General features: G+C 38.6%; 1 protein-coding gene across 1 annotated transcript in view; it reads left to right on the top strand.

Annotated features, from left to right (window-relative positions):
* The first annotated feature begins 15,891 nt into the window (after positions 1-15,891).
* Positions 15,892-22,902, top strand: part of LOC139740886 (cytochrome P450 3A19-like) — a 28,572-nt gene continuing 21,561 nt past the window's right edge. Inside the window, exon 1 of the mRNA XM_071651471.1 lies at positions 15,892-16,090. Within this exon, the coding sequence (XP_071507572.1) occupies positions 15,892-16,090 (199 nt within the window). The remainder of the gene's footprint in view (positions 16,091-22,902) is intronic.

A 22,902-nucleotide genomic window follows, 5' to 3' on the forward strand; every position in this document is an offset into this window, starting at 1 on the left:
CGTATCGTTCCCAAATTGCTTAGTGAAACAGTTCCTAACTTTTTGGGAATGATCAATCCCAAAACTGCCCCTGGGATCAATTGAATTGAACTTAGGATTGATCCCAGAGCTTAGTGAAACAGGCCCCAGGAGTGTAGTACGTACGGATACCCGACAGCTCCTCACCAGGTTCACCAACCGGTTCACGATTCCTAGTGTGAAAAAGACATATAAGAATAAACTTTAGCTATTAAAATTAGACACCCATCTCATTTGTATAATAAATTATACAAATATTTGGCCGTTTTCTCAACATATTTTCCCCGCAAACAAAGTCTTGTTATCAAACTGTATAACTTGACGTAGTTAGTTAGGTAGTGAAAAATAGATAAGGTATAATCTGTCAAACAAAGCGTAAGTCCTACATGGTGTCATCAGAATCCGAGGAAAATCAAGTTCTGGAAACAACCAATTGAGAAAAAAAAAAGAATAACAATATTTTCAATTACGTATGCAAATTGGTGTGCAAGGTATGCCGTACAAACGACAGGCTTCGAGATTCTACACACATTGCCGCGACATATGAATCTGAATCATTATAGTTATCATATCAAGATCTATGTTGACGATTCCTGTTGTAATAATGCAGATACAAGAGAAAGCCATCAGATGCCTTAATAACCTAATTTGCGTAATTAATTATGCAACTGATTGTCTATCTCTATGCGTATTTTCCCTAAAACAAAATCTTGCTATCAAAATGCACACGTACTTTGGTGTACTGAAAACCAGGTAAGTTATCGGGCAAACAAGTAACACATTATAGTGTCGTCAGAGTCCAAGGTACAGTAACTAAAGAACTGGAATCAATCAATAAAAAAGAACTTAACTACACTTATAGAAATATGTTATCAATTAATTATTCAAGAGGCCGTATTTTTCGAGATTCTACGATGCACTGCTGCAATATATGTGACCGTGCTTCACAAAACCAACGACAAGTCGCACCTCCTGATTTTATGTGAGGCCTAAAAAAGGTGAAACGGGTCAGCTAAGTCAATCTCGACTTTTTCATATTTTCTGAAAGAGCTATTTGTGGATCATAAAATGAATGGGAAAGTGTGTTTTCAGCAGTTTTTCTACAACTTTTTTTTTGTAGAGTAGTGTGATCAGGTATGTATAGAGGCAAACATTTCTTTAAAAAACCCTTTACACATTCTTCCCTTTCAGCCACTCAAATAACTTTTGAAAGGATAAAGCGATACTGCTTTGAAGTTTGGTATTAGTCGCGGAAAATAATCATGTGCTATAGAGCAGGAGGAATGTCAGCTTAATTTGATTGACCCAAACATCCATTGCACAGCTATACTATAGCATGGCTTTAAGAATAAGCACTTGAAAGTCAGAGCCTCTTTACTCAGTAAACACTTTTCCAGACTATGTGCTTTCTTTTTTTTTACGTTTAGATATGTTAGGAGATTCTATATAAATTGAGTTATACATAATTCTAAAGCTTAGGGTCCCGTCTCTCGGGGAATCTGCCTCTAACTAAAAAGCCCATGTCTAGCGATTTTTTGTTTTTGTTTTGTTTTGTGATGCAGTGGTCACATATCTGAATCTGTTTCATAACATTTACACATCAAGACCTGCTCATAATTCTTGGTGTGATAAAGAGATACAAAAATTAACTACTAAGCAGCACACCTCTATTATTTCATTTGCAAAATTATTTATGCAAATATTATCCCATTTTCGATGCATATATTCCACCCAAACAAAGTCATGCTATTAAAGTGTATCAAAAAGGATAAGTTATCGGGTAATCACATGACTATCCACTGCTCTATAGATTATTGCAAGGTCACTCTATCTTTTCCTGTACTATGTTGGATTTATTGGATAAGTTGGTATATAATTATTTTTAATCTGCAGGTGCATAAATCTCGTCTGCGAACATAAAATGTATTTTTTCATGTATCTCTTCACCCCATCTGTCATTAGGTTCAAGCCAAAATTAAAAAAAATGTAAGAAAAATCCTGGAATTTTGGAAACAGACTTGACAGAAACGAAGGATGATTTTGTAATACTTCAGTCATTAAAGTATGGTGAACGAGACATTAAAATCAAGAAAACTATATAAAAGAAGGTGTCAAAGCAGAGGGAAATGTCTCCTAGAAAAGATTATTTATGTGACTTATTAGAAGATATTCGCGCCACTGAGAAATCGCGAGTTAAACTGACTGATTTGCTTCACCGATATTTGCTCCGGAACAGCCGTCTTTTTCGAGCCCTAAAATATGACGTCACGAAATGAACAAAACCCTTTACGAGTGCAGCGGGACATCGAGGTCTCCATTCATAAAGCACGCATTTCTTGGTGAGCGGATGCAATATCTGGCCTGTCTTTAGTCGCATCTGCTTTCTCGGCTGAGACATTAAAACTTCCAATTTTACCTCATATTGTACGGAAAGATTTTGAGTTTGACATCGACAGTGAATTGAGGGATGGCAGTGACAATGGCACTGATAGTGACAGTGGCAAAGTCGGGGTGGTAGATGAAGCGAGGGAGAGGCGGCGGATATAGAAGGCCGCTGCGGACACAACTCGTTAGGGGCATACGAAACGGGCACACTGCCTCTCCATACGTATGCCCCAAACGAACCACGTCCGCAGCGGCCCTCCATAAACGGAGCCCACTGTGTGGATGGAGTGGTAGCACATATTTTTGTTTGGAGTGGTAGCACACATGACGTCATTTCGTGACGTCATAATTTTGGTCACCAAAATTTCGCCGTCAGATCGGATTCAGGTAGCCTAAAAAGGGTCTCAAAACACCATCTCTCCATCTTTCTGGACACGTTTTTAAAATTTAATTATTCATATACCTAGAGACTTAAAGGACAAGTTCACCTTCATAAACACAAGGATTGAGAGAATGTAGCAATATTAGTAGAACACATCATTGAAAGTTTGAGGAAAATCGGACAATCCGTTCAAAAGTTATGAATTTTTGAAGTTTTTGTGCAGTAACCGCTGGATGAGAAGACTACTGCAGTGTGTAATGTCACATGCGTACAACAATATAAGGACAATATAAAGAGAATTTCACAAAATATCATCTTTTGAAAAAAGTACACATTCCCTTGACTCGTTACCGACATATGTTATGGGTAATATTATTCCCCCTGCCCTTAGAAAGCGGCAAGTCAAGTGCTCTTTTATTATGCGAAAAAAGTGAAAATATGTTGAATTTTCTTTACATTTTCTTTATACGGTTGTACGCATATGACATTACAAGCTGTAGTAGTCTCCTCACCCAGCGGCTCCAACACAAAAATTTTAAAAATTCATAACTTTTGCATCGATTGTCCAATTTCCCTCAAACTTTCACTGATGTGTTCTACTAATATTGCTGCATTCTCTCAATCCTTATGTTTATGAAGGTGAACTTGTCCTTTAAGCTTTCCAGAAATGTGAAAATCACGTTGTTTATGAATATTGTCCTTTTTTTTCTCGTTCACCATAATTTTAAGGCATAATCTACAATTTGAAGATAAAACAAAAACCCAGCATTAGTGCATCCAAATAGTTCTAAAATATGAGTTAGGGATAGAAACAACCAATGTTAAAACTTGAACTAGTAATTAAAATATGAACAATACTTGTAATGAAAATGTTTCCAGATCATTGAGAGGCAAAAGGGCGACCATTTCCCTCTTTTACACGAACTGAAATCTGTGTGTAACATGGTTCCTTCTGAGTATTCGGTATACGCAGTTCTTACAAACCACCATGAACCACTGGTCCTTCAAGCTTATAAAATAGGGGCCCATTTGCTAAGAATGTCATTTCTATGATATGAATAACACCTGGTGAGATCTATCATAAATAGGCGTTTTCGTATCAGCACGATAAAAAAAATCCAAGCTCGAGATATTTTTCGCAAACGCAAAGTTGTGCGCTATTTCATTTCCTATTCACATCAGCCCGAACATTATCAAATAACGCGCTAGTTCCCAAGAAAGAAAAGAGCGCGCTATTTCGAAACACTGGGCTGATGTGAAAACGCCTAATGTGTCTACTAGCCCAACATAAATTATGGACTTGATCTCGATATTTAGTACAATGTATTAGAATGATCAACAGAAATTTCATTAACTAACGAAAGCAGATTAATAAGTATTGTACATCACTTCTCGCTGGTTAAGATTCATAACAGTATATCTTTTTGCTCGAAATGGGACCGGATAATTTACCTATTTAGCAAAAGTCAGACAGACAATTTAAAGAAGCGTCGTGTCGTGCAATTAAGAATAAACTGACGTGACTGAAATGAATCAGGGAGGTGGAAGATCTTCCATCTCCCTGAATGAATCAATACCTGGTGGTTATCACTGGTGACATGTTATCCACGTATGTTAAAAAAAAAAAAAAAAAAAAGGACCAGGAAGGTGTGGACCCTTATTTCGCAGATTGAACTGGCCGAGGCCGTTTCAGAGTTTTATTTGTTTGCTTGTTTGGTTGGTTTTTTTACAGATGTAATAGGAAGATCAAACCTAGATGGATTAGTGCCATACGTCTTCTCTTCGATTTCTTCTCCCTCGATCAATGCTATTATAACGTAGCTATTCAAGTTTATCATAATAAGGCGCGGTCAGACTGGCAAAAGATCACAAAGTTTAAGATCGCAAAGTCTTCGCGATCTCTTGTTGTCCGGTCACATTGGCAAAAGATCGAGAAGTTTGGCGGGGATGGCATAGGAAGAAATATCCCTAGTTGTAGTGGGAAGTTTCTCGGAAAGTTTGCGGTCACATGCACTTGCATAACGTCGAGATCTTAAAGATTGCGATCTTAAACATTTCGATGTTTCGCCACTCTGACCGCGCCTTTTTTTGGTATCTTTTGCCAGTGTGTGATCGTGGCTATTCTACAATTTTCCCCCATGGATCCTTCTCCAGTCTTTAAAAATACACTCTTATTTCTGCCGAGTCAAAATTTCAACTCTGAATCCGAGTCAAAAATTTTTCACTCCGATCCGTGTAAATTCAACACCAACCGTGTACTTCTGACTCAAATCCGAGTTATTATTTTGGTTATTGAACTTTTTACACCTGCGCAGAGTCACATCAGAAATACCCAGCGCGGTGTACATGACATACGCGCGCTACAATTGGACAAAACATGTCATGTGTCCTATGTGACGTAGTGCCCCCGCGAAAAAAAAACAAAACAAAGAAGCGTCATTTCTCGACCATCCGCCGCAGCCGCGAGATGTCTTGCAACTTTGTGTCTTCAAGATGGACAATTTTGTGCGCACTTTTCTAGAGGAATGCAGAATGGAGGAATACATAGGAGTTTTCATCGGTGAGTACCCACCTCATTCACAACACTCACATAAAATTGCCTGAAACATGGTCTAAACAGTCAGTTTTATTTAGGGCAAAATGAACTTTCAACACGGACACATTGACTGGTAATGGCGTAGCCATAGGCGGCCGTATGGTAGCTCGTACCTTTTGTACGTAGCCCTTGGCTATATGCTATACGTTAGAACCAATCTACAATAGTAAACCTACCTAGGTACACCTCCACTGTACATGCATAACACACACATACGATCTTGATTGCTAATTCGAGCTACCATACGGCCGCCTACGGCTACGCCATTACCAGTCAATGTGTCCGTGTCGAAAGTTCATTTTGCCCTAAATAAAAATGGCTGTTTAGACCATGTTTCAGGTAATTATTTATATGAGTGTTGTGAATGAGGTGGGTACTCACCGATGGAAACTCCTATATGTATTCCTCCATTCCGCATTCCTCTAGAAAAGTGCACACCAAATCCGAGTCATTACTACACCAAAATGGGTTACTTACAATGCGGGAAACGACACCGTATCAGAGTGAAATTGTGATCTTTTGATTCGGAAATCCGTGTCATTTTGCTAGAATAGATTGCACCTAACTGACCCATTTCCATGTCAAATTTGACACTTTCCGAGTTAACTTGACGCCACAGAAATGACTCGGAAAGTGACTCGGAATCCGAGTGAAATCATTTGACTCGGAAGTTCGAGTAGCTTTCACTTGGAAGGAGTTGACTCCCAGCTGGCGCCATTTCCGAGTTATTTTTGACGCCGCAGAAATAAGAGTGTATCATTATTTGATTTACTGGACATAATTTTTGTTCATTTATTTTGAGCATCAGTAATGTTTGTTGTGAAATTAAAGGTGTTTTTCTAAGACGTAAAAGAAAGAAAAAATGCTAGGGCACTTTGAGTTAGATTTTGAGAGTCACAAAAGAGTGTGGTTCGAGCGTATACTTGAAGCTGTGTTGCACCATAAAGCTGTATTTACAGCTCTAAACCCCTTCGCTGAGCGCACGGTGTTGTGATGTGCGTAGTGAATGATGGGATACACAAACTTGAGTTTATTTGGTCGACCGTCCACATGTTACCAGAAATAAAGCAAAATTTCTCGGATTTAGCAGATGGATTCTTTTTTTGCGGGTACGTTTTATATCCACACGTACAAAAATTCGAGTTTCCCAGCGGGTTACACTAACTCGAGTGTTGTGAGTCACTAATTATTTGTGTGCGTGTGAATCCCCTAGCGTTAACTGCTCGTTAGTTCAACAACTCAGGATTATTTCTTCTTCTTCTTCTTCTTCTTCTTCTTCTTCTTCTTCGTCTTCTTCTTCTTGGAGTCTTTCAGATCGGGAGTCCATTCGGTGAATTCAAAATGTCGCCCTCTTGCGTCGAGTAAAGTTGCCTTTGAGGGAGAACTGACTAGGCGGTAGCCCTTTACGTTACTACGTCTGTGGTATGGCCATCAGGCCAGCCCGCTTGTGGGCCAGCCTCACACTACTGACCCGACCACTTATGTGACAAAATGTGTACATTCATATGCGATAGGCTATATGAAAAATTGCCTGCATTCGTTGTACTAGTATGTATACACCATTTCCCCCCTTACTTTTCATTTCTAGACGAGAGATATGGAGGCTGACATACTTTAAGAGAAAGGGACTACCTTATGCAACACCTCTTCCTATTCTAGGGAATTCCATGAGCTTTACAGAGGTAAGATCTAAGCTTTGGTACAGGATCTATTACTTTTGAAGGTATATCAATAACAGTATCAAAACATTAATTCAGGGTTTTAAGATACAGTGCATTTAATTCTCCCATCATTTCAACAACTCTCAGTAAAATATTTGATTCACCATTTTCCATCTTTGAAGCTGAATTCAATTTCGATCTAATAGTTTGATTTGTTTGATATTTACATTGTTTTGTGTAACAACATATTCTCGATGATGATATCCTAGCATTTTCTATGTCGATCTTTCAGGGCTTTCATGTCACCTTGCTGAAATTTACGAAGAAATATGGCAAGGTTTTTGGGTGAGTATGCGATAAAAAAAAATCAAATGAATAACTGTTTATATAGCCTGTCTGCATGAAAAAAAAAATATTAGGCTGTGTTTTCTCTCTCACCAAACTCATAGGAATTTAGTATACATAAGACTTACTTTGTACATTTGGTATGGATTCAAAGGTTAGTATAGGTATGGATTCATTATTTATCTAGTTCATGTAAGTCAACTTTATGCATTGCATTTTGGGATAGGAAGTCACCTCTGTGAATTTGATTAGTATGTCATCGTAAGCACAAGACATTTAGCATAAAACTCTACACTGACAGTTGACACTGCTATAGAGCTATTGTAAACCTTAGTCTATGACAGTGGGAAGACGGGCAAATATCACGACAAGTTGTGCAGAGAATTGCAAACCAGAGATTCCAATCAGTTTCCTCGTTCTGTCCTGCTTCATATTTGTTTGGTTACATTCAGTGACGGCTTGTTCCAAGAATAGTACTTGCACAGTGAACGCACAGTAAAGACCAAACACAAATCGTGCTACATTCGTGGTTCTTTTTTGTTTATTTCGGGTACTGGTATTCCAAGTAATACAACTTAAGGGCAGCGACGTGCAGAACCACGGAAAGTTACTGTCCACGGCTGGCGCCACGATTTTAAAAGTGGAGCCCAGTTTATATTTCTGGTGTCACTTCCGGGTTTCATCAGCTAACAAGCAAAAAAAAAAAAAAAAAAAATCGCATCTGGTCTGGTACAATTTGCCATTGGCAAAAGCTTTAGCACATTTCTTTTTTTTTTCTGGCGCCACGTCCACAGTAAAAAATAAAAAAGATAAAGAAACGAAGGGGTCCAAAGTCGTTTACACATTATGTATTCCTATGCATTTTGAAAAAAAAAAGGAAGAAAGAAACAAGGTGGGGGAGAACCCTCACCAACCCCCCCCCCCCCCCCCCAATTGGGCGTAAATCGGGGGGGGGGGGGGAGGGGATATATTGAATTGAATTTATTTATTCAGCATAAAAACAACAAAGAAAGACAACGATGAACAAGCATGACAGACACTATGGAATACATAAAGCTGAAGGGAAGCAGCCAACGAGGAATTAATTTTCCTTAAAATCTGACCGACCCAGAAAATCAATTCTAAAAGATGCATTGGTGGTAAATTAATTCATATTTATTGAAAAAAATGAGATGAACAGATATACCGTTGCAAGAGCAAAACATAAAGCAATACAGCATACTCAGTACGGATTTACGCCGTTGCCTCACCCCCCCCCCCCCCCCCCCCCCAACCCGGTTGCGTCGGCCTGGCAATGGCAAACAATGGCCAAAATGGTCACGACGGTTCGAGAGGTATCGCTTTGCATCAGGCCTCGCATCCAAGCAAGACGGCGACCAGGTCAGTACGCTACCGTGATGGGGGACTGTGCTGAAGATAATATTATCGACTATCGTATCTCTCAGCAGCATAGCACGATACTTCAAAGAACGGCAAAAATACACAAAATATCATTGTTGACAGGGCCAAATTCAACAAAAGAACACAACTTGCATAAAGTGTAGATACATTCATCAACAATTTGTACAGGCTTGCTGAGGACTGTGACTATGGTGCTGAAGGAGTAGTTGATAAAAGACAGAATTATAGTTTTCGTGCTCGATGCCTCTCTACGAGTATCTTATGAACTGCAGACTAGAGAAGACCTATACTAGTCCAGGCTAGGCTCCATAGAAAGTGCACCTAACGTTGTTCTTTGATATATACAATGTTTTTTGATGGTTTCTTGTCAATTTGAGGGTGCTGATTCCGATTGGCGCCACTCGCGTAACCTCGAGCATTTCGGCAAAATGCAAAAATCCGAAATGGCCGCCAGATATGCTTATTTCAATTTCAATTTCAATTTATTTTCATATTTCTCGATGAAAAATTACATCAAATATAACAAAATTGAATGAAATACATGACATACATAGAATATTGCAAATATGTAAAACATAATAGTGGTCGATCTGTTAAGTTTGGAATCTGTGAATAAATGCTAAAGAAATATGAAGGAACCTACTTAAAAGCGAGCTTGTTGAGCGTATAGGTCCCGGTTAAAAACAAGTTTAAGATTGAGAAGGGGAGCACGGGTACAACAATGACCGGAAAATAAGAGAAAAACAAAATAAAAAAGTACAATTATACAGTTATATAGCAAATTCTTCTCTAGTGCAGGTTAGGGGTCGGAAAAGCCACATGCTGTGTATAGGCGGATGGACCATTGTCGTTCTGGCAATACAATATGACTTAATATATAATAACAATGATACCATTTAGACAGTATTAGAAATGTGTACATTGCGTGTATTAAGAAGGGAACACATGCACCTGCAAATCCAGAAAAAAAAAAGACATTCAACAACCAGTTGCAGTGCAGTGAGAATGTGAAATACCAGCATGATGGCTATGATAGTCCCAGTTATGTCAATTGAATGACCGGTTATTCCATCAAACTTTTAAAATTTTTGTTCCTTAAATAATTCTATTGCACATGCAAGAAATTTTTCATTTGAAGTAGGAACATTTAGTATTTTAAGCTTATTTTCAATTCAAAATGGCCGCCACTCCTACACTCACGGACTACAGTGTATATGAATGACAAAAAACACGCATAGAAATAGAAGACGAATTTGCTGTATTTCCAGTCACATACCTAAGCTGTTATCAAGTTTTGCATGTGGAATACAAACAAACAAACAAACAAACAAACAAGCAGAAAAGGTATCGTTTCTATCCTTATATTATGTTCTTGTTAATACAAAACTTCAAAATCGATGCCACTCAAAAACCCCTGTACAATATGGACGGCAAAATGTACATGGAAATAAACAAATTTTCCTTTTTTTTTCTGTCACGCAGCTACACTGCTTATTACTTTGGGTGCTGATTATACATCAGAAGGTTGTTACAAATAAAAATCTGTTTTATTTGTAATGCAAACATCCAAATTTGCTACCTCAATCTGGATTTTTCCCTAGAAATTGGGGAAAAAACCCACCGAAACTTGAATTAACGCCAACATCAAGATCGCTTATCAGAAATTATTAGATATGAACATTAATTTTGATACTTATTCGCCTTGAGATGTTCAGCATCATAATATTCATTCTGATTTAGTGAATTAAGATACTGAATCTTAGATGATGACACAAATGAAATTTCAAAATAACTGTCCTGTTCTACATCATCTGAAAGCGATATTAGACAAACTTTTCAATCCCCTCATCCGAGAACGAACATGAGGCAGGGGGAAATTGGGGGAAAAGGGACTATCTCACTTCGTGACATCTCACTTTCCCGTCAAATCTCTGAAATAAACACAATGCCTAAAAGTTTTTCATGTTAAACCAGAATTTGATTTGCTTGAAAACACAAACGACAACCACCAATTACCACTGTATATCGTACAGCAGATTTACCGCTGGTTCTGCGATTGCGTGATTTCACCTATTCGCTCAAGGCTGGTTAAAATGTAACAGCATGGACTTGTGCTTGGAGGATTACAAAGACTTTGGTAAAGTATTGATAGTAGTATCCACCATATTTTGTTTATTTTTTTTAGGTAAACAGAAAGTCATCTCACTACAGTAGTCTTATTTTGAATGCAGTCACTGTGTAATGGACGTGACGCATATGCTGAAAGACGCATAAGAGTGAGTCGTTGTCAGGAGCATTGCTACGTGCATCAGGAGAAAAGTCTGTCGTTACTCCTACTGAAACAGAGTTGACCTCATAAAGTAGGCACCTATTGACTGTAACATGCTCACAATACCATCAGGTAATCTTAATTCTGTGCTTGCCACTGTAAAATTGACACATTTTCTGTCTGGAGACGAGTACTTTGCTCAGACCTTTCCTCCAACGATGAATTGAGGAATTATGGAATATTTGCTAATGTTAGTACAATGCAGGGGATTCATGATGGATATACTTGTAATGGGATGGGTCCATTTTAATCAAGGGGCTTGTTTTACACCTGTTTGCCCCCACCTCTGCTGCTGCCCAGCCCTCGGTTCCGCGACCCCTGCAATCCTGCAATTGCCTTACAAGAGACTTAGAGGTCACTGGGTGATCTTGCCATAGAGACATGGTGAACACATGGGGACTTGCTTGAGCACTCCTTTACAGAAGATCCAAAGCCCAACCTTACCAGCAACCATCCACACAGATGTCAAGGGAGCCTCTGAGATCTGTAAAGTGCTGCCTCATTCTGAAAGCAATGCTATAACAACTTCACACTGCTTGCCTTTAATCTTCAGCACTTGCAGATTCAGGATTGCTCGAGGTAACCAAACCAGACCAGATGGCCTCCTCCAGGATGGCTATAAACTAACTCCACTCCTCTTTAACATATACATGGTGACGTGACAATCACTTCATGTAGGAAGTTTGCTCGTGCAGATTATCTTGCCCTTACGTCTCATAGATGGTCCTTGGATGACATCAGCCGAGTACTGACCCATCTCAAGACAATAGAGGAGTACTTCACCTTCTGGAGACTTTACCCCAACCTTTACAAGATTACCATCAGGCCCATGCCTTCCATCTTAGTAACCATCTTGCCAACGCTATGTTCAAGGTAGCCTTCTGTGGCAAGCCTTCCAAGTATAGGCTAGGGAAATCCACCCTTCTTCACTTGCACTCGATCGATCACTCTCCCTCCTTACGCTGGAAGGAAAGGATGGCAAGTGTCACCAGTGCCGTCAACGCACACCCTGACCTTCCAATCACGATAACCTGGGGGCATTTCATAAAGCGTTTTGTCTGACAAATTTGTCTGCTCTCAGCCAATCAGATTCAAGAATTTTAGTAGCTTATAACAGTTTGTCGAAAAAAAAATCTGATGAAACGCTTCATGAAATGCCCTCCTGAACAACCTGCATCAATGCGTCTGAAATCCCACAAGCCAACCTAGCTAGATTTCCCTCGTCACTTGAAAGCTTTGACTCCAAAACAGGGTGGTGCAAATGCTGGTCTGATGTCATCTCTGATGCCACCCAAGTTATTTGCTACAATGTCTCTGGCCTGGCAACAAAGCCAAAGGGCTTCAACGGGTGGTGAAGCAAGTCTTCATGTCTTCATCCTGTTTCTATGGCAAATAATCACCCTCTGACCACTGAGGAAGTGATGAACATAATCAGATGTGGATGAAATTAAGGCAATTTCATGAGGCAAATCTCTCGTTTGAAGAAGCTACACCCCTGTAGACAATGCCAGTGTATATCTTGGCAATCAAGGACTTAAAAACCAAAGATATAAAACACCTGTTTCTTGACCCTGGCCTAATCTAAGCATCAGTCACCGCCACAGGGTGGGGGGCACCCACGAGAGGAGGAGATTGTTTTGGTTTTGGCATGGGCTATGTAGCTCCATGGTGCGTGTGTGTGTCGACAAACTTCTACAATGCTCTCCTTCTTATTCCTGTATTTTCGTTATTTATGGGTCAAATTTTTTCGTCCGAAATTCAAAACGGACGACTATAGAATTTCTCAATAGAATATAAAATCTAAAACTTGAGAAAAAATAGAGAAAATTGAGTGTACTTTGAATGGTCTGCCACAGGCAGATATCCTTATCATGCTCTTACGTAATATGACAACTGTTGCAGTCATTAAACCCTGGCTTGGCCTCCAGGTTTGCCACGCCTGAGTAGAAAGTTATTTAGCAGTGGACAAGACATCTACTCCCAACTCTCAAACGAGGAATCGTTAGGGGGGTATAGCACCCCATCAGCTTCGTTTGGTGATGGGGTCTCGCCTCAAACGGGGGTTTGACGGCATAATGCAGGACTGATATGACTCTTTAGCCTGAGAATCCTGCAAATCTGGGGCTGATGTCGCCTGCTACCAAAAATATCCAATTAAAGAGATCTTTAAAGACAATAAAGATTTAGTGTTAAGACAAGACTGAATGACCTCATGATGTCAAAGTGTATTATTATCAACACCTGAGAACTGTGAGAGAACTGAAAGAGGTACCTCACATTGCTCCTTGGTTGATGTTTAATGAATAGTTTGTATGGTGTTGCGTTTGGACAGTTTCGTTTATGCCTTCACCAGTTTTTGTTGTTTTAATTCAAGAAGAAAGTCAAGTTTGCTCGATAATATCAAGGCGGTACTCCTAAATTATAACATATTTGTATTGCACATGCAACACCTTATAACAGCATATTGTAGGTACGGGAGTAGAAATAACAGTAAATTTGTTATATTTCCATGCATATTTTTTGCCATTCATATTCTACATGAGCATAGGAGCTAGTGGGTGCCAGTTTGAATTGAAAATGAGCTTTAAATACTAAATGAACCTATATGAAATGAAAATTATCTTGCAAATGCAGATGGAGTAACTCTAGTAATAGAAATGTACAAAGTTTAGTAGAATAATTGGTCATAGAATGCACATTATTACGATTATCACAGCCAGATTAGCATATCTGGCGGCCATTTTGGATTTTTGCATTTTGTCGAAAATGCTCAAGGTTACGCGAGTGGCATCAATCAGATTTGGAATCAGCACCCTCGAATTGACAAGAAACCATAAAAAGCATTGTATATATCAAACAAGGGAAGTGCCAAATTGTGTCTCGCCCATTCGCGTACAAGAAATTAATATTTTTCTAACTCCCAGAAGTTGATTGACTCGCCTATGACCTTTGACCTTGTGGTGACCTAGAACTTCCCAAGGGACATCTACCATCTGAGTTTGGTCACAAACAGACAGATACATCAAAAGTTATGAGCCACAATCGAAACGCGCCCTAAAAACTTAACATTGGGCCCTAAAATTTTGTTGACCCCTGTTTGTGACCTTTGACCTTGCGATGACCCTTACCTCCCCAAGGGACATCTACCATCCAAGTTTGCTCACAAACGGACAAAGGGCTCAAAAGTTATGAGCCATAATCAAAACACGCCATAAAAACTTAACATTGGGCCCTAAAAGTTCGTTGACCCCTGTATGTGACCTTTGACCTTTTGATGACCTTTACCTCCCCAAGGGACATCTACAATGCAAGTTTGGTCACAAACAGAAAAAGGGATCAAAAGTTATGAGCCACAATCGAAACGCGCCCTAAAAACTTAACATTGGGCCCTAAAAGTTCGTTGACCCCTGTCTGTTACCTTTGACCTTGTGGTAACCTTCAACTTCCCAAGGGACATCTACCATCTGAGTTTGGTCACAAACAGACAGATACATCAAAAGTTACGAGCCATAAACGAAACGCGCCTAAAAACCTATCATTGGGCCCTAAAGTTCATTGAAGTCTGCCTGTGACCTTTGACCTTGAGGTGCCCTTCATGTTTGATAAAATGTGTAACTTTGTATAACCACTCTTCCCTCCAAGTTTGATTGAAATTAAAATCCTCAGTAGAGAGTTATTCAAGTTTTTGTAGCGTTACGGGCAGACGACGGACGGACGGACGACGGACGGACGAACGACGGCCGGACAGACGCCGCAGGCGATCCCTTAGTCTCCCCATACCTCCGGTGGGCTCGACAAAAACAAGGCTTGGTGCCTTCTAGCCTGGACTACACACTTTCAAAAGCAGTGCAGTTGAATAGACAGGCAGAAGCCCAGAAACAAAACAAGTCTGTCGTGAAATAAGGTCCAGAAAGTGAGAGCTCAAACTCTTCTGTAGAGCATGTCAGACACAAAAGCAAAGGGAAATTTCTCAAAACGCCTAAACTCTACAAGGTACAATGTATAACAACTGCAAATGATGAAGGCAAATCGTGTCCCGCAAAAGATGAGCTGTGCCACCACTGCGGGACAACAAGCCCTTGCAGTCGGTGTGTCGTAACAAAAGTCAAAGTCAGCAAAGTATATGCTTCTGATTCTTCCGATGACATTGAACTCGTCTTTCTTGGTGCAATCAAGGAGAATGGAAAGACATATTGGAGAGCAGCTGTCCAAGTAGTAGATGGGATAGGCACTGGGGCATCAGTAACTGTGCTGTTCGAATCTACTCCATGGTTGAACAGAAATAGAAACCTACAACCAACAAACAAGACGTTACATGGTCCAGGTAATAAAGTTCTTACTAAGGTCGGGCAAATGACAGTAACCATCCAGCATAGAGATAAACAGATCAAGGAAACTCTCTATGTTATCAAAAATCAGGGCTGTTCATTACTGAGCAGGAAGGCATGTTCAGACTCGAATCTAATCTTGATGGTGGAGGAATTTGACAACCAAGATGATGAAAATGCACCTTCAAGGTTTTATTCCATCAACTCTTCACTGGCTTTGGAGATTTGAAGACAGCAAGCATAAGCCAGGAAAGTTTCACATCTATGTGAAGAAGGAACTATGGTCCATGTTGAAGCAAGGAGGGATCTGAAAAATTGATTGAACCAGCAAAAATATCGCTCAGGGATGATTTCAGTGCTAAAAAAACAAAAACAAAACAAAACAAAACACACGGTTCATTTAGAATTTGTTTAAGTGCAAAAGTCTGAGACTACTGTATAGGGGGATGACCAGACGACATGCCACACAACCCTATCCTGGAACATACTATGAGCAGAGAGGACATTTGAGTGTGGAAGATGACTCGCTGGTCTACAATGAAAGGTTGGTAATTCTGAGCGCTCTGAGACTCAATATCAATCGAGGCTACATCAAGGACATGGTCTGGGAATCACCAAACGCAGAGCCAGAGCCAGAGAACCAAGGTGATGGCTAGGTCCGTCAAAATTATTGGCGGAAATGATCTCAAGCTCTTTGACGTGTGCCATCCATCCACAAAGAGTCCACGATCCTTTGATGATGTCGTCCTTTCCTTCAACTCCATAAGACTGTCTTGGAATGGACTTGTTCGAACACAAAGGGAAAATATTCCTGATAGTAGTTGACTACTACTTGAGATGGATTGACGTCAAACAGTCACAAAGTCAGATAGCAACAGCAATGATTTCTTTGCTAAAGGAGATCTTTGCAGTCCATGACGAGTTCAAACATTGTATTATCAGAATATGGTCCACAATTTACCAACGAGTGCTTGAAAAGCTTGATGAAGAGTGTAGGTTTTTCCATGCTACCATTATTGTTCTCCCCGCAAGCAAGAGGAGTTTGCTCCGTCGAATCATTGCTGAAAAAGAATGATGATATCCATTTGGCCCTTCTCAGCTATCAAGTGTCTCCACTCCAAAGTGGGATAGCTCCTTGTGAACAGTTTCTTCTCATGGGAAGGAGATTGAAGACACAGGTTCCTTGGTTGCCACTCATGCTGCTGTCACGAGTACAACAGCAGGACCAGAAATCTGTGAGAGAGAAGGAGGAGAAGAAGTACCGATCAGATCAGATGATGACCTAGAAGAGGGCCATTACCCGAAATAGTTTGCAATTACCGTTGTAATAAATGACACACACAAAAAATGAACATCACAGATATCATCCATTGTAATTTGTTTATCAATTCAGAAACGTCAGTCCCTTAGGAATACAAAACAATCAATGGGTAATTTTTGAAAGCTCATATTTTTTCTAGAAACATTTCCAAACGTGGAGTCCTTTTTGCATGTTAAAACCACTTATCAGATACGCTACCAGAGGTAGTAGCTAAGAAAACTGTTGATTGCTTTTTTCTTGCTTTAAATTGGTAATGCTTATGTAAAACTACAAGCTCAAACATAAGCAAACATCATGGAAACATTTTGGAGTCAGCCTTGATCAAATCTGTAATAAAAATGAGCGTAATTTATAAAGTGAAGGCTAAATGAAAATCCCGAACCTCGTATTTCAGCTCTAAATATGTTACCCTAATTCAACCTTTTACCTGCATTTCATAATCTCATTGATTATGTATGAAACTTTATTAATAAGTATTACTGTTTTCATAAATAGCAAATGCCAGGTATCACCTCTTCCAAATTAAATATATTTTGGACAGACAATAACGGTGTGTGGTAATGTATCTGACGCATCAGACGTTCCGTAAGCATACAACTTCAAACCCACACCAATCATGCCAATACATTCATTTTACCTTGTATGAACATCACAATATGATTATTTTTGTTAAAACATCGCACTTATAAACATAAAGAATGTTCTCGTCATGGATAGAAGATTAGAGAACTCTTCAATAAAACTTTGAGATGTACATGAAATACGAGAACCAATCAAGCACATATCCATTTTTTTTCTGATATAGTTCCCGCCGAAATTTTGTAAATACACGGAAGACGATAAAAATGAAGTAGGAAGAGATTTATGCAAATGATACACATGAATTCAATGTTCCTCTGTTCCTGTCTGTAATAAAATGGGTCTCAAGAATCATAAACGATGGTAACGTATCTGACAAAGTATTCATGTTCATTGACACAATACACTACCGATTTACATGAAACCCCGAACACTCCAACATGTGATAAAAAACTCGATGCAAAATGTTAGACATCAAATCCTATTGTCGATTTCAGAACATAAATATTCTCTTGACTTCCGTCTTATGTCTTACCTATCCCAAAATGATATATTATTCAACAAACAATTTGGATGTCGACAAAAGTACTCCACTTATATGGCATTATTAGATTTTATTGACAAAATTACAACTTCCATTGAGAATAAAAACTTATTGATAGGAACATTTTTTGATCTGTCAAAGGCTTTTGATTGTATTGACCACACTATATTGTTGAGTAAACTGCGGTTTTATGGAATAAGAGGTACAGCTTTTAATTGGTTAAAGAGTTATCTTTCAAATCGTGTGCAATATGAAACATTTAATGGTTTTTCTTCTCCCTGTGTGACTGTAAATATCGGTGTACCCCAGGGGTCAGTTTTAGGTCGATTAATTTTTATACTTTACATAAATGACTTACAGCATGCCAGTAACTGTTTGCAGCTGATCTTTTATGCATACTGATGATACTAGTTTTTTCATTTCATGTAAAGATATACAAAGTATCAGTGCAATCTTAAGTTGTGAACTAGAGAAAGTTAATCAATGGTTCATAGCCAATAAATTGAAATTAAATGCAGACATAACATCATGTATGATATTTAGACCAAGGAATAAAGTAGTAAACACTGATGATTTTGATGATATTGCTGACTTTAAAATTCCAGTTGTTCGTTTTACTAAATTTCTTGGAGTTATCATTGATGATCACTTAACATGGAGATATCATGTCAATGAAGTATGCCGTAAAGTCTCTAGAGCAATAGGTGCAATCAATAGTATACGTGCAATCGTACCTTCTGAAATTCTTGTTAAGTTATATCACACTTTGATTATGCCTCAATTATCTTACTGTAACATAATATGGGGAAATTGTGCAAAGTATCTTTTACAGCGTATTTTTATTTTACAAAAGCGTGCAATCCGTATGATTAGTAACAGACCATTTCTTAGCCACACAGGTCCTCTATTCAAAGAACATAACTTATTGACGATTTTTGATATGAAAAAAAAAAAAATCTCGCTGTTTTCATGTACACATATATAAACAACATTTTGCCAGGGTTTCTTGATACTTCCTTCATCCAAAATAAGAACAAATAGAATACTAGACAGACGAATAGATTGTATATCCCAAATTTTAAATATTGCATTTCAAGATACATTTCAAATATACGGGACCTGTTCTATGGAACGACTTGCCAAATGTGATAAAGCTGTCTAATAGACTTTCAATATTTAAAAAGAAGATACAAATTATTCCTTGTTCATAAAGATATATTATAGATTTGAAGTTTTATGCAGTGTACAAGCACCACACTTTGATTACTCTTGCCTTCTTATATGTATTGTGCACTTTTTGTAGTATAGTTTTTCTTGTGTGTATTGCATCAATGTAACTATTCATTGCTGTAACATTTGGGATCAGCCATAGAAAGACCAACGGTCTATGTTGATCCCCCCCCCCCCGCCACAAACTGAAATAGCTGCTTTTATGTTGTGTTTGTCTGTTGTAAAATCCTTGTAAGTTGGATTTATTTTTCTTGTATTGTTGCAATGTCTTCTGTGTATGTATCGTTCCTTTTTTTTTGTAAATGCTTTTTATCAGGATGTGGAAAATAAAATAAATGAAATGAAATGAAACTTAAGGCATAATACTAAGCGCGTTTTATGCAAATAAGATGTATAATTATAATGAACAATGATGGCCGTTCATGTAGTTGTGTTTGCTGTGAAGTTGAACAAAAGAGGTGGGTACCAGACTTCAGCTCTTAAAGTCCTTCTAAGTTATAGTCATACAGAACAAACACACACACAATGAAAAAAAAAAGAGAACAAAGACAACATAGAATAGATTTGTAACGTATATCTCATGGCCCTTTTTGTTAATTCCACAATTCTAAGGGATAGTAGAGTTCTGGTTGATATGAGATTTAGGTTTAAACTTTTTTGCAAGATAATCAATATCCAGTTATAAGAAATACTTAAGAGTGTACAACTCAAAGAGGATTTAAGAATTTATTTGATGAAATCGGTTTTAAAGTGGCTGAGATGTCTAAAACAATGTAAAAGATTTCAAAGAGGTAGGTGTACCATCACATTTTATTAGAACCTATTTTTTCACTTTATTTTGGATATATCGGCCATTTCAAAACCGATTTTCATCAAATAAACTTTTAATTTCTATAAGAACTACAATGTACTTGTTCTCTTAGCAAGTCATATAGTTAAACGGTTATATGCGCGCGCAAAAGCGCGTCGCGGTTAACCTTGCTCCACGATGTATTTTATTGGTAACGTATCTGATGTGCCGTTACCGTTCTCACACTATAATCTACAAAAAAATACGAACTTTCTTCAACAATTTCTGCTGTATGATCAATCATTTCCTGTAGTATTCAAATGTCTCTGAGCTTTGTTTGTATTTACAGCAAACTTTCTCTTAATAAAACAAAGTTTAACGTATCTGATATCAGCATAGTATATAGTATATAGGCCCTATATTTTTTTGGTAACAAGAGATTAAATGATTACATCATAGTTCCATTATGTATGCGTTGAGTTGACTTTGTATAACACATGAAATTTTACTGCTATGCGGCATTATTTTGATCTTTTCTCAAGAGTCTGAAAAAGAGTAACGTACCTAGCTGCGATTTGGCGACATGATACAAATGATGTCTTGGAGAAATATCAAAACATCATATTATTATGTAAAATTATTTGTCATTCGGGCACTTGAGGGGCAATGGGATGAAGTACAAGAGGCTTGATTTGAATGATATGCAATAGAAAGTGATTACTGGTAGGGAATTTGTCTTTATACAACGTTTTGTAAGTGTATACAGAATGTAAATGTGTAGCACATTATACATCTACTTATCATTTAAAGTTTGGTGAACGAGACATTAAAATCAAGGAAATCACATAAAAGAAAGTGTCAAAGCAGAGGGAAATGTCTCCTTAAACAGATTTTTAATGTGACTTATTAAAAGATATTCGCGCCACTGAGAAATCGCGAGTTAAAACTGACTGATTTACTTCACCGGTTTTCACTCCGGAACAGCCGTCTTTTTCGAGCCCTAAAATATGACGTCATGAAATGAACAAAAACACTTTACGAGTGCAGCGGGACATCGAGGCAGCCATTTATAAAGCATGTATTTCTTAGTGAGCGGATGCAATATCTGGCCTGTCATTAGCATCATCTGCTTTCTCGGCTGAGACACTAAAACGTCCAATTTTTACCTTCTATTGTACGGAAAGACTTTGAGTTTGACATCGAGAGTGAATTGAGTGATGACAGTAACAATGACACTGATAGTGACAGTGGCAAAGTCGGGTGGTAGACGAAGCGAGGGAGAGGCAACGGAGCCCAGTGTGTTGTTGTATTTTGTCATGGTGCGCCAAAAGTAACCGTGTCTGGTTCTGCTACGATATCACTTCCCCGCTTATAATTTTGTTTAAAAAAGCCCGGAGGCTTCATATAATGATGTTGATGCCCTTCATTTTGACATTAGAGTAACATTGCATGGATTTTGTACTGAATTCCTGAATTTCATATTGTTTTATAGTATCGAACATTATTTACTTTGGCGCATCATAGCAACAAACCAGACCTTGTTCGGCATAAGGGCTGCGCTTGTATTGTCCGACTGATGCTAAGTTTGACTTTCTTGATGGGCCTAGCTAGCTAGTGGCATATTATAATGACACACGTCGCGACGCGTAGAAAGCATCATAATGCTAGATTAGTACTGTACACGTTAGAGGTACTAGGGTCTGATGCTTCTAGAAAATGTCTAACGTTAATGGTTACTTCTACTAGATAGTTTGCTGCCACTAGAATGCACCAGAGGATAGTTGTGTTCAGGATTTCTGTGTGAGGAGATTTGCCAGGTTACGGTTTTCACATCACCTTGGGCCCATAATTTTAACTGTGCCCCTCATAGCAGCCATTATTTGTATACTACGTACTATACATAGGTCAGAGTTCTGGTTCTAAGTTAGAGTGCCTAGGCCCACTATGGGCTGTTTGAGAGTCGAGACTGAGGCGCAAAAGCGTAAGTAGAAGTGTAAAAAGGCTGTCATTTGTGTACTTAATGGTAATTCTAAGGAAGATGAATTCAATGAGTGATATCATAACTCACTTGTGCCTGATTGTGTGAACAAGACACCTTGCTGCACTCAGGTCATCATGCGGAATTCACGCTTTGAACCACGGCGCCGCGTAGCACATAAGCGCATCAGCGCAGGGCTGATTCGTTCATTTCGTGACGTCATGATTTTGGTCACCAAAATTTCGCCGTCAGATCGGGTTTAGTTGGTCTAAAAAGGGTTTCAAAACACCATCTCTGCATTGTTTTAGTGACGTTTTCACCTTCCGAAAATTAATTATTCATATTTCTAGAGACTTCCAGAAATGTATAAGTCACCTTGTTTCTGAATATCGTCCTTTTTCCTCGTTCACCATACTTTAAGTATTAATGTGCAAAGATATACCAGTATTCAAAAATGAGAGGAAGAGTGTAAGTAATCGAGTCATGAGACACGGTTGTACTATACTATGAAGTCATACACGTTTGGATGCATGTTTTGTATTTGCATGTAGAATATACTTCTTCAGCCGACCTGTTTACGTCATCGCTGACCCAGACATAATTCAAGATATAACTGTGAAAAGTTTCGGGAGCTTCGTCAATCACCACGTAGTAAGTCTGAGAGTATGAGATTCGTCATGGGGTGTTGTTTTATAATACAGTACTTTAGTCACTTGATTTGCAGATTGCATTTTTTGCCCTTTTTTCTCTAGCCTACGAAGAGAATAATCAGCATAAATGTCGGTTCAGAGTCACACTGGATTTCTCTGTTTGTTTGCTTGCTTACCAGTCCATCCCATCAGAGGTGATTTCAATAGAAGACTTGTTACATGAAAAACTCGAAAACACATATGTAATAAATGCCATTATGTGAACTAGCCATTAGAACAACACTCAAAACCCTTAGTCCAGTCACACTCTGAAAAAAGTGGGTCAACTCAAAACAAATTGCAACAAAAACCATTACACTTGCATC

Source organism: Diadema antillarum, unplaced genomic scaffold (assembly GCF_040938485.1).
Source record: "Diadema antillarum isolate AM-2024a unplaced genomic scaffold, OU_Dant_1.0 seq00000889_RagTag, whole genome shotgun sequence".
NCBI classification, from domain to species: domain Eukaryota; kingdom Metazoa; phylum Echinodermata; class Echinoidea; order Diadematoida; family Diadematidae; genus Diadema; species Diadema antillarum.